The sequence below is a fragment of the Capricornis sumatraensis genome, chromosome 8 (genome assembly GCF_032405125.1).
Source record: "Capricornis sumatraensis isolate serow.1 chromosome 8, serow.2, whole genome shotgun sequence".
NCBI classification, from domain to species: Eukaryota; Metazoa; Chordata; class Mammalia; order Artiodactyla; family Bovidae; genus Capricornis; species Capricornis sumatraensis.
Window position 1 is genome coordinate 92,399,680 of NC_091076.1, and position 18,140 is coordinate 92,417,819.

Consider the following 18,140-nt stretch of genomic DNA (forward strand, 5'->3'; position numbering starts at 1 on the left):
TCAACACAAACCAGTATCTCTTCTACTTCTGCATCCCATCCCCAGGGACACTACTCAGAAACTGTATGGAATCAAAACTCACCCCAGAGATAGCTATGGGCATCGTTCCTATGCTGCCACCCAACACCAATCACACTTTGGAGCCTGAGCTGGAGAATCGACCTGGCAACCTCTCTGGGACAACCTGCCACAAAACTGCCCACATCTAGTTCCAACTGGCCACCAGGGTGCCTCTTTCTAACAGCATCCATAACATCCACCCCTGCAGTGATCATCAAAGTAGCGAAAACTCAGAAGGAGGAGCAAGCTTAGAAGAGCAGAAGGGATGGGGCAGAGTGAGATTCCTAGCAGGTTCTTGATTGGTGACAAGTGGTTTCCTCCAGACCCTGCTGTACCTTGCCTGCAAGAAGGACAGGGTCAGTTACTGCAGGATTGGTGGGGAGTACCGTGGGCCACCTTTCCAGGGCTGGAGGTGGACCTGAGTCAGGGCTCTGTCCCTCCCACACACTGTGTCTGAATCTGTGGCTCTGACCAGGCTGGGGGGAGGGCGGGTATAACGGGCCCATAGTGACTCATTAAGGTTTCTGCCTCATCCCAGGGGCTCCTGGTGGCGTGAATGTGGTGCCAAGCGGATTGGTTGGCACCTTTGCCCTCCTAGAGACAGTAACAGGGCCCTGGGGTACTGTGTGGGAGTGACTATCACATAGGCTCCTCCAAAGCCCTGGGGCTATCACACCAGCCCCCAGAAACAGCCAGAGCCAGTAACTACAAAAATAAAAGAGTTTATTTCCTATCCAAAAGTGAGCCCAGGGTGGTGGGTGGTAAAGGAGAGCTGGAAACCAGGGTGCATATTCGAGAAGGCCCTGAGTGAGACCATGTTGGAAGGGGGAGAACAGGCATGGCTGAGGTCTAGGGGTGGGGAAGGGGAAGGAGTGCTGCTGGGACTGTTTCAGGTTGCTGGCAGCAGAAGAGACCACTTTCAGTGTTGGCCTGCAGAGAGACAGAAACAGAGATGTGGACAGGCCCCAGCCCCAGGGGTAGAAATAGATATTACTTGACCTGAAAAGCACCCACTGGGGCAAAGGAACCTGGAAGCACACTATAAGGCAGGGATTACAAACTCATACCAACAGAGATCAGATAAAGAATTCAAAGGAGGGAAGTTAGCTAGGTGTCAGGAAATGATCAAGGAACCTGGGGACTGCAAAGACGTGGAGGATGCAGGCCTCATCCAAAGAGGACGGCACCCCCTCCCCCCCACTAATTATTGCCAGGTGCAATGTTGGTCCAGAATTGCCAGATCTCTGTAATTTGTTTAGAGAAGCTGGAATATCTGGATTTTTTTTTTTTCTGGCTGTGCTGGGTCTTAGTTGCAGCATATGGGGTCCAGTTCCCTGGCCAGGGATTGAACGGACCAGGGCCCCCTGCATTGGGAGTATGGAATCTTAACCACTGGACCACCAGGGAAGTTCCCAGAATATCTGGATTTTTATGTGAACTTTCCTGATTTTGAATATGGCAACGCATTCATGTTTTGGAAAAAAAAATACTGTGCAAGTCAAAGAATATATATCTAGGGTCATTGGTTCATTTCCTGTGTGGGCTGTGGAGTAAAGTGAGCCCCTCCACCTTGGACTGATGCTGGGAGCCCTAAGAAGTCTTGGGTTACTCAAATGCCAGTCAGGGGACTTCCCAGTGGTTAGGACTCCCATCTCCAGCAGAGACCTGGGGGCTGGGACAAAAGACCTCACAGTATCACTAGCTATCTCCGCACCAGAATCCCTTGCTGTAGACACCAAGATCCTGCCTGCTTTTTCCTCAGTCTTCATTTCCTAGGCTGGATCTGGGGCCCTTTCCCTACCCCACCCCCATCTCTACCTGCCTCCAGGTCCTGGGGAGAAAGCCAGACATCTCATCTGCCCAGCTTAATGGGCACTGTGGTCCATCTCATGCCTGTTGGGTTCCACGGCCTCAGGTGGCTCCCCTCACAGAGGAGAATAGAGGAAGGTTTGGGAAAAGGGAAGAGTCACAAGTGACCAGAATTGGTTAAAAAAGGTCAGAGAATCCAGAGCCAACCAGACCCGCTGGTGGCTGCTGACCCAAGGCAGGAGGCCAAGGGGCCCAGCCCCTCCCTGGATGGCAGGCAGCAGCACCCACCCCAGACAGGCCTGGGCCCGTGGCCAGTGTCAGTGCATTGTGTCTGACCTGGACCGGAAGTTGTGCCTCATGAGGCTTGAGTTCGGAGGCGGGGCCTCTGGCACTGGGAAGGGTCCCAGAGGGTCAGGCTCAGAGAGGTAGGGGGACCGTACAGAGGGTCGCAGGTTGGGGGGGGCAGCCCCCATCTCTGCTGTCCCCACACTGGCCGGGCAGTGGACCTCAGCCCGAGTAGTATCGTGGAGGCCAGGTGGTGGTCCGGACATATAAGGAGAACTGCACGGAGGCCTCTGAGGTGGGCAAGGAGGGTGTGGGGGCCAAGCCGAGACTGTTGGGTGGCCCGGGGGACCCAGTCTGGCCTGCAGCAGGCCCATCATGTGTCGAAGTTCCTGGCTAAGCTGAGACACTTCTCGGTTGAGACGGGAAATCTGTTGAAAACACATCAAATTGTCTCCCAGGTGCCACAACAGTCATCATCCCTCCTAGGTACACTCCCCTCCCCAGTTTACAAAGGGCTTTCATATCCACTCTCTGCTCATGGCCACCCTCTGAAGAAGAAGACAGGACAGGAGTTATTTTTGTCTAGATGTAAATACCCCAGCCTCTTTCCAAAAAAGGATTTGGGACGACAGCTATTGCTATTCCCACCCCCTCACCCCTGCCACGCACACACTTTTATAAGATGTAGAAGAATGTGCTCAAAGAGGCTGCACAGCTGTGAAGTGACAGACGCAGGCTTACTCTCAGGTGATACATCACAGGCGCTCAAATGTCTATTCAGCATTTTTCAAATTTCAGGAACTACAGAATCAACTGAAAAACTTGTCAAAATGCCGATTTCTGGGCCCCACCCCAGACATTCCAAACTGGGTGAGGCCCAGGAGTCCACATTTTAACAGGTTCTCTGGATAATGATGCTGAAGCTGGGGGACCACTGGTCTAGAACTGCCAGCTGAAGCAGGACTGACCTTGAATCCTGCAGAACCAGGGGTGGTTCTGCCCCCTGCCCCAGGCCCCGCCCCACCCAGGTGCACCCCTGGGGATGCCTGATGTTTATCAGAACCCAGGAAAGGCCCATTCCCAAGGGCTGGGCCTGGCTGCGCCGTGGATGTGGCTTTGAGATCCCTGAAGGGGAGGTGGAGACACGATCTCAGCAAACAGGACCTGGGCTCTTTCCCAACAGGATTCAGATGGGAGGGTCCAGGCCCCCCAGGTTATGCCCCACAGTCGCTGCCCAGACAGGTGGTGGCGGGGAGGGGAAGGAGACAGGAAGGGAAGGACTGGAGCAGGTGACTTGGTGGGGGTAGGGGGAATGGCCCCTGCAGGAGCAAATCCCTTGTCAGTGGAGAGGCCCTCTTTTTCCGGCCAGACCTCCTGAGTCAGCTGGAAGGCAGGGATGCAGCCCTCCCTGAGTACTTACAACCCGCTAAGGATCAACTGGGCACGTATGCACCCTCATCTAATGCATACGAGATGGGAAGAACTATCTCCCCATGTTCAGATGAGGAGATTGACGTCCAGAGTGGTTGTGGGGCTTGCCCAAGGTCACACAGATAACATGAATATCTGAAATCAGGACCTTGGCGGCAAACCCTTTGCAATGCTGTTCTATGAGGCACATCTCTGATCCCAAGGTTGGAGGAGAGGAACGGACCCCAACTAACCTCCTGGTTCAGTCTGCAGACCTTTTCCTTCACCTCCTCAGCCTCAGGGGCAGTTTCCTGGCTAGGCATGGGCCCTGCAGACAGAGTGGGGAGAAGGGATTTGGGTTAATGCAGGGAGCTTGAGTCTGCAGCCTGGGCTGGGCCCTTCCTGTCACTGGGCACGCCAAGAGCAAGGGTAGAGGAAGCTCTGGGGTCAGGATGATGGGAAACCCAAGCTCCTCAGGCTGGTTTTGAGGCCATATCACTTCTCCAACAGCTCCCCTGCCTCACCCACCTCCCACCCTCCCCCAGCTCTAGGCACAAAGTTTCTCCTTGGAATCTGAACACAACCACTCTTCATGCCTATGTGCCCTTCCAACTGCCTTGTTCCGCAACTCAAACTCCTACCCACCCTTTAAGGCCCACCTCAAGTGTCCCCTCCTCTAAGAAGGAGAGTTAGAGGCTCCCTCCTCTCGCTCTTGTCTCGGTCGTGGCTCTTAGCACTCTGATCTGGAACCAATCGTCTGAGAACACAGGTATTGCCTCCACTAGACCGGGCACTTGCTAAGTGTAGGCCAGGTCTGGTTCATCTGTATGCTCCTAGCAGAGCACCCGGCAGCTGGTAGACCCTTACTATGTGTGGGATGGGTGGATAGATGGATGGATGGTGGGTGGGTGACTGTGAGTTGAAGTCCACTGTTGGCCCTTACCTGTAGGAGGGGCCTGCGAGCGAGATCTAGGGTGCTCAGGCCTCCTGCTGAACCGGAACGTAGTGGCCTCTGCCGTACTGCCAGAGTCCTCAATGCCATCCACTATCCTGGGATGGAGGCAGTGGTCATCAGTCCCACGGGCAGAGAGTAAGGGCCAGAGCAGGGCAGAGCAGGCAGAGGGTGAAAGGGGCTGCAGCACCAGGGAGCTGGGGAGGAGCAGCCGTCACAGAGGGGTGGGGTTGCAAGCTGTGGTGGATCAGGAAGGGCGGGGTGGAGCACTGGTCAGAATGCTAGGGACAGAGCCCAGAGAAGGTTTCGGAAGCCAGCAGGGGTATAGGGAAGGCAGAGTAGGCTGGCATCTCACCGGGGACTGAGGTCCGGAGGTCCAAAGGTTCCCAGTGGGGGAATGAGAAGCTGGGGGGGCTTCCAGGCAGCAGAGCCCCTGGGGGGGCCATGAGGGGAGGGGCTGTGGCCCCGGCCAGCCAGGGCAGGGGAAGGGGCTGGGGACAGGGAAGGAGAGGAGACAAGGGCTGAGAAAGGGGGCAGCTCCTCCCCCAAGAGGCTGACCAGGGAGCCCCGGGGCCGCGCTGGACTGAGGTTGGGCAGCAGGATGGGCCGCCGGGGCCTGGGACCACCGCCAGGCTCGGCCCCAGCCTCGGCCTCTGTGATGGATGGCTGGGTCTTGTCTGAGGAGGAGCCCAGGCTATCCGAACGGGGCTGTGGGCAGAGGACGCAGCTGATGTCACAGGGCAATCGACAACGGGCCCCTACAGTGAGCAACAGCCTCCACTGGCATTGCTGCCCCCCATCACCTCTCCTTTCACCCTGCAGCCGGGCAGTCAAGGAAAGATGCGTCCACCCCTGCGCCCCCGCCTCTGCATGCGATTTCAACCCTACCCAGGAAGGATGCATTACCTGGGAGAGGCGAGGGGATCGGGAAAAGCGGCAGAGGCCCTGCAGGGACACAGGGGGGTTCTGGCTGACTCACACCTCCCCACTCCCCCCGTGTAGCACCTCCTAGTCCTGCCCATCAGAGTAACGGGGTTGGAGAATGTGAGGCCTTTTTGTGGAATTGAGTCAGAGATACCCCCAACTCCAACTCAGACAACTCCTGAGTGGCAACAGAAGTCTGGAAAGCAGTAAAAGTCCAAGGTCTAGGGTGTAAACTAAAGATTTGGCCCAGAGCCTAAACCAAAAATGGGCCCAGGAAACATTTGCTGAGTGGAGCAGAGGAAGCCCCAGGGGAGGAGACCCAGTCCAAAGCGGGAGGGAATTGATGGAGAAGGAGCACACGGAGGGGACTGTTTTCAAAGCGGGGGTCCTTTGAGGAGTCTGGGGCTTCCCTGGTGGCTCAGAGGATAAAGCATCTGCCCGCAATGCAGGAGACCCAGGTTTGATCCCTGGGTTGGGAAGATCCCCTGGAGAAGGAAATGGCAACCCACTCCAGTATTCTTGCCTGGAGAATCCTATGGACAGAGGAGCCTGGCAGGCTACAGTCCATGGGGTCGCAAAGAGTCGGACACGACTGAGCGACTTGACTTTTGAGGAGTCTGGATTGAGCAGAAGGGGGACCAATAGAATGTGTGTCAGTTGAGTTGGAAGTAGAGTTGGTGAGAGATGGTCCATGGGGTTGGATGATGGTCTGTGGAGTAGGGTCAGTGGGTTGAAGGTGTTAAGTATGGCGGGGCAATGGAAGGGGTGCCCAGGGTTGAGAGATGATGTTTTCAGGGTGGAAGGAATTCATGAGGCTCTCTCTGGGGCTGGGGGAGGGTCTACTTTGAAGGAGGTGACCTTGGAGGAGGTGGAGGCCATAGGGGTCTTCATACATTGGTCTCAGAGCCGTGGCGCAGGTTGAAGGTGAGGTCCCGGGGCAGGCCAGCCCGGAAGGCAGCTCCATACTCAGGATAGAGCCTCAGGACCTCGGCCAGCCCTTGGCTGCTCAGTTGCTGCAGGCCACAGTAGGTGAGTGCCTTCACGTCAGCACTAGTCTTCAGCACGCAGCTTGGAGCTGTGCCTGACCCAGGCTCGGGGATATCTGCCCCAATCAGGTCTCCTTTTCCTGTGGGTGAGGGATAGGGACAGTCAGCTAGGGCAGAGGGACCCAGAGGATATTAGTGGATTCGTGAGAGACGGTCAGTGTGTTTGAAGGACGGTTGAAGGTGGGTCAGGCAATGGGATTGGAGGAAATAACCAATGGGGTTGGCAGGTCGGTGGAGAATGGCTGGTGAAGTTGGGAGACAGTCAGTTGGGGATGTCAGTAAGGGTGGAGGAATGATCCATGGAATTAGATGGTCAATACAGAATGGCCAGAGAGGTCAGTTAAAGGGTAGTGGGTCAGTGGAGTTGAAAGTTGATGGAGATGGGTCAGGGGAGTTGGGAGGCAGTATGGTGGGAGAGTTGATTTGGGGGAATAGTCACTGGGGAAGGGTTATGGGTTCAGGGATGGCCAATGGGATGAGGTAAGGGTCTGAGAGGAATGGTCAAAAAGGGATGGTGGTAGATGCTGGGACTGAGAGAGAGTACTCCTTTGCCAGAACGCCAGCTATCCAGTCCCTAGATTCCTGGCCCCTCCCAAGGCCTTTGGGGGAAGGATCCGGGGTACGGAGAAGGTGGAGGTGGGATCCTCACCCAGGATGGCCAGCACCATGTTGTCACGGAGCACCTCCAGCGAGCCGGAGCAGACGTAGTAGTGAGCCTGCAGGGCGTCCCCGCGGCGCAGCAGGTATTCGCCAGGGGCGCAGAATGAGGTCTTGATGTGCAGGGAGAGGGCCCGCAGGCAGCCTCTGCTCGCTGCTCCAAACAGCGGCAGCTGCAGGATCTCCCGATTCAGGTGCATAGCAATATCAGCTCTCAGCTCGTCTGGGAAGTCACGCAGTAACTGCATAAGGGGCAAAGGTCATTCTGGCCATTTCCCCCGGCAGCAGCTATTTGAGCTCTACAGATGTGTTGAGCTGTCTTCAAGGACAGAGATCAAATTACCCATTTCTGACCTTCAGGGAGACCTCTGTGTGTCTCATCTCAGTTTGACCTCCCAACCCAAGTCATGGGGCAGAGACTAGATCTTCTGTCTGTTCACTGCCCATGGCTACACACACTGGTCTCACACCCACACATCCTAGTTACTCAACCCCGCGTATGCACGGACCATCCCTGGTGGGTCAGCCTTCAAGCCAGGAGACTAGAAGTCAGCTCTGCATAAATCCCTGTGGGCTCTGGACAAACCCTTTCCTCTCTCTAGGCCTCAGTGTCCCCATCTGTAAAATGCAGGGTTACACTAGACCTTGGATGTTAGCAGTGACCTCTTGGGGGCCGAACTTAATGTTCATGGTTCTACCCTCATCTCCTGGAGCCCCTTGGCCACTCAGGCTTGCTGACCTCTCCCTTTTGTTCCACTTGCTTCCTTCAGGCTCCTCTTCCTCAGCCAACCTACTTCCTCAGCTCTCGTCTTAGTTTGTACACTCTCCCTGCATCATAGCGACCAGCTCCACAACTTTCCCCGCTCCCCTGTGAGTCTGGAGCCCTACCTCCAGGTCTAGACCTGTGTGTTCAACTACCCATGGGGCAGCCTCCACCTGGATCCCCCACAGGCATGAAACCCTCATCATGGCCCAACCCTGACCCTCTCAGTTTCACCCCTAAATCCAATCTTCCCTGGGTAATGCTTCCATCCCACCCTTTGGCTGAAGCCAGAAACCCAGGAATCCCTTTGAGCTTCTTTCCTGCAACCAGCTGATCACCAAGTCCCAAGGCTCCTGCTCTCAGAAATACCTCCTGGGGGACTTTCCTGGTGCAGCCAAAATAAATAATTTTTTAAAAAGACTTTCTGGATCTGCAGGTGACTCCTGAGCCTAAAAATGTGGTAGGACAAAATCTAAATCCAAGGCCATCCCTGAGTTGGGCCTGCCCCCCTCCCAAGCCCCTCTCTCCACCCTCTGCTGCTCCCTCCTCTGCAGTGCTCACACACCCTTTCCTGAAAGCTCGCTGAACTACTTTCAGTTCCCTGAACTTGTCCTGCTCTTTGGCATTAGTAGTTCCAGACCTGTGTTCCTACTGCCCTTTCTGCCTGGAATGGCCTTCTGGTAGCAGGCCAGTTTCCTTCTTGTCCTTCACGATGTTCACTTTTCTGTGCCACCTCCCCTGACACTTTGAGTTTCAGACACAGTGATGGCGCTGCTGCACCCACTCTCTCCAGAAGAGTCCCATTCACTGCGTAACTCTTTGTTTACCAGGCTGTCTGTCTCACCAGGCTTCTGTCTCCCCGAGGGTAAGGGCTGGGGGTAATCCTCCCCAGGACTCCTGTGTCCAGCACAGAGGCTGGCTGCAAGCAGATGCTCGACCATGGCATTAGCCACGTGTAAAGGAAAAGGGATCTGGACTCTGGTAGGTGTGTGTCCTTGTGAACATCATTGCGTTTCCCTGCAACCCATTTGCTTCCATCCCAAACCCTGAGAGGCCTTGACCCTATTCCCCGCTCCTGCATCTCTGCGCTGCAGGTACAGGGCGCCCCCCAGCCGCGTACTACCTCGTTGGCGTCAATGCCGCTGTTGACCGCCCACGTGGTCTGGAAGTACTCGAGCATGCGCTGCTTGAGCGGCCGCGGTAGGCGGTGCACACGGATGAAGTCCTTGAGGTCCTTCATGCGGCTGTGGTAGAGCGAGCGGCGCGAGTACATGCGCTGGATGATGGCCGTCACGTTCCCGAACACCACGGCGTGCATTAGCGCTGTGGCACGCAGCGGGCAGTCAGGGGTGGCCACCCCTCCGGGCTCCGCCCCCCACGCCCGCCCTCCACGGTGAGCCCCCTGCCCTGGACCAGTCTCTGAGCTCCTGGGGAGGGGCAGGAGAGCCAGAGGGCCCCTGAGTGCCTACCTGATGCCAGGTTCTGGGTTTGGGACAGGGAATAGCAGGTGGTCCTGAGACGGGTCACACCTGATGCTTCTCTCATGCCCTACCCCATTAGGTCATGAACTTGGGCTTCCCATCCCTTTCGCAAGCAACCCTCCAGTTTTTGGCCGTTCCCCCTAAGGCCAGCATGTAGTAGGTGCTGAGCAAACATCTATGAACGAATGTTCTCCCAGTGTCTGGTCGTGGGTGGCCACCTTGCCTTCTCTGGGCCTCAGTTTCCCCATCTGCATGCTGGGCTTGGTAGGCCCCGCCTCACCGCCTATGAGCATGGTGCAGATGGAGAAGATCTTCTCGGCGTCAGTGTTGGCGCACACGTTGCCGAAGCCCACGCTCGTGAGGCTGCTCAGCGTGAAGTAGAGCGCGGCGATGTAGGCGCTGCGCCGCGACGGGCCGCCGGCTGAGCCGTTGACATAGGGCACCTCCAGCCGCTTGCCCAGCTCGTGCAACCAGCCTAGCGGGTGGAGGGATGCAAGGAGCCCCGGCTGCGCGAGCAGTGGAGAATGGGGTTTCCCTGAGCTGTCTGCACTTGACCTTGGGTGAGGGGAGTATTTACAGAGGTGAGGGGAGGTTTGCACAGGAAATGTGAGGAGCAGCCGGTGTCTGGGCCTCCCGGCCCTGAAGTGGTTACAGTTGCAGTTCAAGGCTACCAGCTCCCTACACTGCTGACTGTTTAGGGGCCCCTTCCATTCTCTAAGAGTTTATAAGTGCTTCCTGTGCACAAGGAGCTGGGACTTGATCGCCTATTCGATTGCATGTTTATTGGAGGGATGGAGGAATATGGGATGGGGGTGGGGTCCTGATTGGGGTGGGGGTGTCAGCCTGGGGGCCTGCCTGGACAGGGCAGGTGAATGGGTAGTTGGTGAAAGCCTGGGGGTCAGTGGCTCACCGATGTCCCAGAGCAGGGGGTCGTTGGCCTCCATCTCCCGACGCCCGATGACATACCAGATGCAGGCCATCCAGTGGGCAAGGAGTGCAAAGACCGACATGAGCAGCGTGAGCACCACGGCGCTGCACTGCGAGTACCGCTCCAGCTTCTGCAGCAACCGCAGCAGCCGCAGCAGCCTCACCGTCTTCAGCAGGTGCACCAGCGATGTCTGCAGAGTGGGTGCAGCAGGGGAGGCTGTCAGCAGGACCCCCCCAATGTTCCCCCCTCCCCCAGGCGCCCTGGAGCTAGGGGAGGCTGCCTGAGGAAAAGGATCCTTGCTGTGCTGAGAAGGTGACCAGGAAATGCAAGGGGGACAGGATGATACCAAAACTAATCATGGGGACTTCCCTAGCGGTCCAGTGGTTAGGACTCTGCACTTCTACTGCAGGGGGCGAGAGGTCAATTCCTGGTCAGGGAACTAAGATTCCACAAGCCATGCAGTGCAGCGACCGATACAACAACAACAATGCAACCCTAATAATGGCTAACAGCAAGTACTATGTGTGTCAGGCACTGGGCTAAATAACTGTAATCCTCATAAAAACAGACAGACTTACGCCTTCAGTCCAATTTTCATCACCATTCTCAGTGTGCAGATGAGTATACTAAGGTTCAGAGAGGCTGGTGACTTGCTCAAGGGCACAGACCAAGGAAATCATGGACTGGGATTCAAATCTGAGTTGACACCAGAGTCCATTTTGTGCTATACTGCCTCTTAGCACCTTGGCTGGTAAAAGGGCAAGTCAGAGGCAGGACAACAGACATAATGATCTCTGGTCCTTGCTCAAAGCCCCCAGTGTCTTAGGTACAATCAGCTGTGGACAGGGGGAGGTTTAGGGACCTCATCCCTTATGGATCAGCTACAGCTGGGATGCTGAGAGAGGAGAGCAGGGTACTTAGACCGTGAGGCCCCAGCCCTTGCAGGGTTTGCTGTGGGTTGCTGAAGTTAGTCAGGGTCCTGTAAAGGTTAGCTGGTATTAACCATGACTGTTTTGGTTGTGTTTTGATAAGCCCTTCTAGTCTTGGACATGATGCGCAGGTGGGAGCTTATGTTCTCACTGCTCTGGGTGGGGCAGCCTGGAGGCTAGGGCTGGGGGCTCTGGGGCAGCACATGCGGAACTTTGTATGAAGGCCCCTCACTGTCCCTTCAGGGGCTTCCAGGAGCATCCCCTTTAGCCCTGGCCCTACACAGCTCCTGAGTCACATGCCATTTTCTCTAATTTTAGACAAAGGAGTTGGAAAGGAGGTGACTCTGATCGACCCTCTCCAGAGTTTAGGAGCTTCCCAGGGAGCTCAGTGGTAAAGAATCTGCCCACAAGTGCAAGAGATTCGGGCTTGATCCCTGTGTCAGGAAGATCCCCTGGAGAAGGAAAAGGGAAACCATTCCAGTATTCTTGCCTGGAGAATTCCATGGACAGAGGAACCTGGTAGGCTATAGTCCATGGGGTCTCAAAGAGGCAGACACAACTTAGCTACTGAACACGCACTCCAGGGCTTAATGCCTTCCCCCAGCTCTCAGAGCTCCTGACTCCAGCCTTGAGTTCTTCAAGGCTTCCCCTTGTCACCTACCACTGGGCCCTACTCCGTTGGGGCCCTGCTCTCCTCATTGGACCAGGATGTCTCAGGCTTAGTTCCTTCAAGTCCATGGCTCTGCCAGTGCCTACTTAGCCTCCATCTTTGCTCTGCTTCCCTCTAGCCCCAGCATGGCTCCTCCTCTCTCCTCGTGCCAGGCCATCCACTCAGGTACGCTGGTTTCCTGGGAAGCAGGGTGGCATGCTGGAAAGAATTCTAGACCGGGAGTGTAGGGATCTGGTTCTAGTCTCTTGCCTGCCATTGCTAGCTGTGTGACTTTCAAGAAGCCACTCAACCTCTCTGAGCCTCTGCATCTACCTCTGAGAAAGAGAGATATGAGAATCCGCCCTGAAAGGTTACTGTGAGGTTCCTACGTGATGATGTGTGAAAGAACTTAGAAAACTGTAAAGTGCTCCTGAAGCTACCAGAGAAGGGGGGACTGCCTGGTGGGCACAAACCAGGTGGGATGCACCCAGGGGAGAAGTGAGGAGCTCCACTTGGAACGGCCAGAGCCTCAGGGCAGACACACCCACATGCACGTGTGTGGGAGCATGCACACACGTGTACACAGCCAGGAGAAGAGGCCCACAGCCCGTTGGCGGCTAGTTAAATCCGGCTGTGTGTAGGTGGTTTCCCGCTATAGCTGAGTGTGGCAGGCAGAGGAGCACACGGGGAGACTGCTCTCCACCTCCCCATTCAAGGGGGTCTGGGGACACAGGGTGGGACTCCCTCTCCCTGGGTCATAGAAGACCTGGCATCTGCCGGCTGGGTGCAGAGCTGACCACTGAGGGCGCCTCCAGGCAGTTCTGGGACTCTGCATCCAAGTCCGCCCCGCAGCCTCTACCTCCTCATCTTGGCTTGCTACGTTCCCCCTAAATGTTCCCTCTCCTTGTCTCCCGCCAGCTGGGACCTATTCTGTCTAGGGTCTAGCTCAGTTCTCACCTCCTCCCTCGGGAACCCTTCCTAGACCACGCCAGCCTCTGCCCAACTGCCATACTTTGGCTTCCTCGCAACAGCCAGATTTCAGATCAGTTTTGTGGGAGCCCGTGTTCCAGCCTGGAATTCCAAGGTCGGTTAGTTCTGCGTCCAGCCCCTGCGCAGCACTACCTGGGCCCCGTCTTGCAGTCCATTCACCTCTTCTGCTCCTGCTGTCTCTACCAGCTTAGCTGCCGAGTGGCTGAATCCTTATCCCTCTCCTCCACAGTGACCATGCCTTACACAGTGCTTTGCAGACAGCTAAATGCTCATCCGTTGTTTGTTAAATAAAAATGTGAAAAGTGCCACTCATTTGGCTGCAGACCAATGCCGCCTTGGTAGCCCTAGTTAGCTTTTCATTTGTCTCAGCTTCCCTCAGAGACTGTGAGCTGAACTCCCCAAGAAGGCAGACGCTCTTGGATCCTTCCTGGTTTCTAGTGCTGGGCTCTGCCCATCACAGATGCCTGGCAAATATTCGCTGATGACTGAGTCTGAGCCTGAGGTGGGTCCCTTAATGGGAGATGCTGTGTTGAAGTTGCCAGGCTAGGCTGCAAGGCAGGACAGGGATCACTCACCACGGTGATGTTGAAGACGTAAAGCAGGTCAAAAGGTAGAGCAGCAATAAGGTCAACAAAGAACCAGGTGGCCAGATAGTGGAGGCCAATGGAACGAGGAGCAGAGACCACCTGGCCAGACTGGGACACATAGGTGGTGCGGAAGTTCAGGATGATATCTGGGGATGCAAGAAGCTGTTACTAAGGGACCTTGGCCAAGCTACCTTGTGTAAGACTCAGAATAGTGTTGGAGGCAGGAATGGGGATGATGGATTGGGCTTCAGACTGGTTCTTAAAAGACGAGGGGTCTAAAGGCTGAAGGCTCCAGGGATCAGGGGCAGAGCTCATGGACCACGAGGACATAAAGACCCAGAAATAGGTGGGCTCTAAATATCTGGGTCCGGCAAGCCCAGGATAAAACGAGGCTTGGGTGAGTGGGTCCCTCCACCCCACCCACCAGGGTACATGGGGCAGAGGGTCTAACCCAGGATGAAGAGCATCTCCACGGCGATGTCGCTGACAAGGGTGTGTCGGGATGTGATGGGCGTGTCGTCATCACCCGAGAAGCAGACGTTGTAGGGGACAGTGACCGCAACGTAGAAGGTGGCAAGGAGGATGAGGCCGTCCCAGACGGCCTTGGGGACGCTGTAGTGGAGGAGGAGGCAGCGGGACCCCCCCACGGAGGCCACCTTGTATTCGGGCACTGATGGCTTTGGCTCAAACACGTTCTAAGGGGAGAGGGGTGGCGGTTGGGGACACTTGGGGAAAAGAGGAGCCAAAGCTGGGGGAGGGACAGGTAAGGATCGGGGAAAGGGGTGGAGTGGGCACTGCAAGCACGACCACAGGAGGAGGTAGAACGTGCGGGAGGTGGGGGTTGGCAGCTGACACCTGATGCTTCCTTCCTCTGCCCACTTACTGCTCTTTGGAATCACACGTTGTGTGTGTGTGTGTGTGTGTGTGCACGCACAAGGTTTCTAAGGTTTGACCTTTACCATTCTTGAGAAGGTGATTACGACCAGTCAGACAATGCCCTAGCTTGAGGGGTCACTAGCTTCTCCCTCAAGATCCTCTTGGGTTCTAGGGATGCAGTGGAGGATAAGTATATCCCAGGGGTGAGGGGAGGCTGACATGGCATACCCCGTTCCCTGTTGCCATAACAGTCTGCTCAGAAGGTTGGAGACCCATGGCTTCATCAGGGTCCTAGGAGTGGTACACAGAGTCAGATGCCAGACCCCAATGGGGGCTTTCTCCCTGGGACCACTAACGTGGTTTCATACCCCCCACGAGGTAACCCTAAGACCCAAAGGTGGGTGATGTAATTCCTGCTAGAGCCCCACCTTTGTGGCATCATCAGAGCAGCGTAATGTCAATCACAAGGAAGCAAGGAAGAGGGGGATGAAAGAAGACGGGGAACACGGGATAGAGCAGAGAGCCATACGTGAGCAATGGCGGACAAAAGAACAAGCCACTCGAGGGAGACTGGACAGACAGGGAAACGGACACAGTAGCAAGGGTGCCTCAGAAACACGTCTGGGAGACGTTGGGGTGGAGGTTGGACTCACATTGGTTTTCATCCCTCCCTGGCCCCGGCGGCCAAAGTGGCCAGTCAGTTGGTGTAGGACAGTACGGCTCTGCCTCCTGGCAGATCGAAGTCTTGAGCTGGCTCCCCTCCTGCCAAGGGAGTTTTCTGTTGGGAAGAAGGGTACGGCAATAAGTGGGGGCACATCCATGATGCTGAGTCGGGAGAGGGCTGGGGTGCCCTTGGGCAAGGGCTTCTGACCATTCACGCCATCTCCCCAGAGTTGCAGACTTGAGGTTACCATGATTACTATCGCCATGGCCTCCTGGGGGGCCAAGTCCTGGGCCTCTGCTCTGAGTGATGTCCTTGAAGGAGAAGAGGAAAAGTACGACCTCCCCCATCTCATTCTTGATGGGCATCATATCCAGGAGGCACCAAAAGGCTGAGCCTGCAGGTGTGGAGAGGTAAGAGGAGGAGGGTGAGCAGCCCGTGGCATCCCCTTCTCTCTCATCCCTCTTTATGATCAAAGGGCTTGGCCAAGGATTAGAGCTGGAAAGCCCAGAGATTTTGTCAGCCATATCCTTCACCTTCCTGATGGGAAAACCATGGCTCAGAGAAGGTCAGGGATACACTCAGTGTCACATGGTCAGCTTGTGGCAGTGTGAGGACCAGCAACCAGGTTTCCACTCTCCCAGTGGACTCTGGGTAAGGTCTGGGGTCTGGGCAGGATGGCAGGGCAGGCCAGATCCCCTCACCATCCTTTCTGTAGAAGCAGATTTCAGCGCGGTGCTCCTGATGGCCCTCCAGAGCCTTGTGCAGCCTCTGCAGGGCTGGCTCACTGGTCTCTGGACCGTAGAGGAAGCGGCAGCTGCAGGTTTTCTGCATGACCTCAGTGCGGCCGTAGCCTGTGAGCTCACAGAAGCCGTCGGAACAGTAGACAATGGGAAAGCCCCGCGGGCCCTGTGCGTTAGCCAGCAGGAAGTTGCTGTCTGTGGGAAGAAGGGGTTAAGGTCAGGCCAAGGGCAGGAGGGGAGCTCAGTTTCCAGGTGAGCCATACCTCCCCCAAGCTGAGGTCAGAGATCCTAGAGACAGGAGCTTCCCAGATTTCCATGGGATTCCTGGATCCCCTTTGGGATGTCCTGAAATGAGAGTAAGAAGAGATAGAGCAAAAGGACAAGGACTTAAGGGTGGCCTGGAACTGGGACAGGGTAGTCTAGGGGGTTGGAAAAGGAACTCCAAGAGGTCATGACTTCTGCCTTGAAGCTGATGAGCTGTGACCGTAGGCGGCAGCACAGCATGGTGAGTGAGGGCATGGGCTCCAGCACCCTATCCCTGGCACTTGCTGACTGCGTAACTTTGAACAAGTTAATGAAATCCCCTGTGCCTCAGCTTCCTTATCTGAAAAGTGAGGGATTATATATCTTCCTCAAAAGGTTTGGTGTGAGTTACATGGGTTACCTGGGAAGAGCAAATCCTGGCACATAGTAAGTGTTACACTGAGAAGGTGAAATGATGCTCCATATTTGCCCAGCTTTCAAAGCACAATCCATAGCTGCTATCCTGGATAAGCCAGAGATTCTGGGGTTATCACACCCATGTTATTGATAGGAAACCAAAAAGCAGAGGTTGTCCAAACTCAGAGAGTTTATTGTCCAGTCTCCTTTGTGTAGGGAGAAAGACAGTGATGAATAGCATCCTCATTCCCTGCCTTCCAGGAAAAGTCCTCTTTTTAGCATCCCTTAGCTAAGTTCAGGGGGTCTGTCCCCATTCTCAAAGTTTGACAGGCTTGAGCAATGAAGTTGTGGCTCCAGGAAACCCAGCAACAGAACCTGAGCTGGCTCCCCTCCAGTTCCACTGGGTGGGAGGCCTCGGGGCGGGGGAGGGGGTCGGTAGGCCATCTAGGGACAGTCTCAGCTGAAGGAAGGGATCTGAGAAGAAACCAGTCCTGGGGTGATAGGAGGGGTGAATGTCTGGGGATGGAGCAGCTGATGGGGATACTGAAGGTGTCTGGGAGGTGCTGGGCCCTGGGCAAGCAGCCTCCTTCTTCCATCCCAGGTCGGTTGCCCGGGTGATAGGCACTATGGAAACAAGGGAGGTGTGTGTGGGGGCTGGGTGGGGAGGCGGGTAGGGCCCCGGCGGCTGTTTCCTCCCTCAGGTACCGCTGCCCCCACCTTCCAGATCTCAGCCTGGGTGTCCGAACCGGGCAAGGGGAGATCGTTCAGTTCCAAAGTAGGGAAAGGGAATGGTGGGAGAAGAGGAGGGGAAGCAGGATGGTGGCTGTCCAAGGTGCTGAACCTGGAACTCAAGCTCGGTTGGGAGGGCAGGCAGTTCTCTCCGTTACACAGACCACCCCCTGCCTTCCTGCCATACCTCCCCCAGACAGGGACGCGCTACAATTTGGGGGTGCGTGACCTTAATCCAAGCTAGGTCCTGCAAAAGTCTGACCTTTTCTATGTCTCTCTCTCTTTTATTTTTTTTTTTTTTTCTGGGGAAAGGAGATGCTTCAGTCGTCGGGGAGCAGACCCCAAAGCACCTGGCCACTTCATCCCACCTCCGCGTCTTGGATACTCCCATACACGCCCCCAGCAGAGTCCTGCCCGAGAGTGGGCGGCTCTCAAGGACTCCTCCGCTTTGCTGCGCAAAGAACCTTTCCTGCCTCCTGTCACACACCCCCAACCTTGGCTGCCCGCACTGTTGGTCCTCTCCGCGTCTCCCCTCCCAGGGCGCTGCTAGTCCTGCTCCTTTACTGGGGCTCTGGTAGTTCCTAGACCCTCCTAGCCCATTCTCCTCGCCTTGGGTCTCTCTTATCATATTCAGGAGACCCACGCGAGGGCCAAAGGAGACTTGACCTCTAGCTCAAACCCTCAGCTTCAGCCTCCACCCCACTCACGCGTGCCGTCGAAGCGGGTGGCGATGGTGTCCAGGAAGGTGTTCTGCGGGGCCAGCAACCCCTTCATGACCGGCATGGCCTCAGGGCGCAGATTCCAGGCGCAGCGCTGGGGGCGTTCAGCGCGGCCGGGCCGGAGGGGGCGCGCTGCCGGCGGGGCCGGGGCGCCCCATGCGCCCGCCTGCCTCTTTCCCTCCCTCTCGGCGCCGCCGCTGCCGCCGCCTCTCTGTTCCAAACCCAGTAGCTTTCCGCTTGTCTCGGCGCCGCCTCGGTCCCCCCACCTCCCCACGGGCTAGG

At 56.2% G+C, this 18,140-nt stretch overlaps 1 protein-coding gene across 1 annotated transcript; it reads right to left on the reverse strand.

Annotated features, from left to right (window-relative positions):
• Positions 1-2,186: 2,186 nt before the first annotated feature.
• KCNH4 (potassium voltage-gated channel subfamily H member 4) lies at positions 2,187-17,922 on the reverse strand. Its single transcript, XM_068978378.1, has 16 exons — positions 17,847-17,922; positions 15,712-15,945; positions 15,258-15,404; positions 15,000-15,124; positions 13,922-14,165; positions 13,459-13,616; positions 10,298-10,505; positions 9,668-9,862; positions 9,030-9,229; positions 7,136-7,385; positions 6,334-6,566; positions 5,423-5,461; positions 4,872-5,224; positions 4,508-4,614; positions 3,819-3,892; positions 2,187-2,582 (listed from the first exon to the last, which is right to left on the reverse strand). Exons 1-16 carry the CDS (start codon positions 17,920-17,922, stop codon positions 2,187-2,189), a joined length of 3,039 nt encoding a protein of 1,012 aa, XP_068834479.1.
• Positions 17,923-18,140: the final 218 nt, after the last annotated feature.

Bases quoted from the DNA above. Each gene is read 5' to 3' on its own strand.
- KCNH4 (XM_068978378.1), bottom strand. From the start codon at position 17,922: ATGCCGGTCATGAAGGGGTTGCTGGCCCCGCAGAACACCTTCCTGGAC. The intron at 14,166-14,999 runs GTGAGTCCAACC...CTCTCCCCTTAG, and splicing joins AGGGAGGGATGAAAACCAAT to AACGTGTTTGAGCCAAAGCC. The intron at 4,615-4,871 runs GTGAGATGCCAG...CCTCCATCCCAG, and splicing joins CCTCCGGACCTCAGTCCCCG to GATAGTGGATGGCATTGAGG.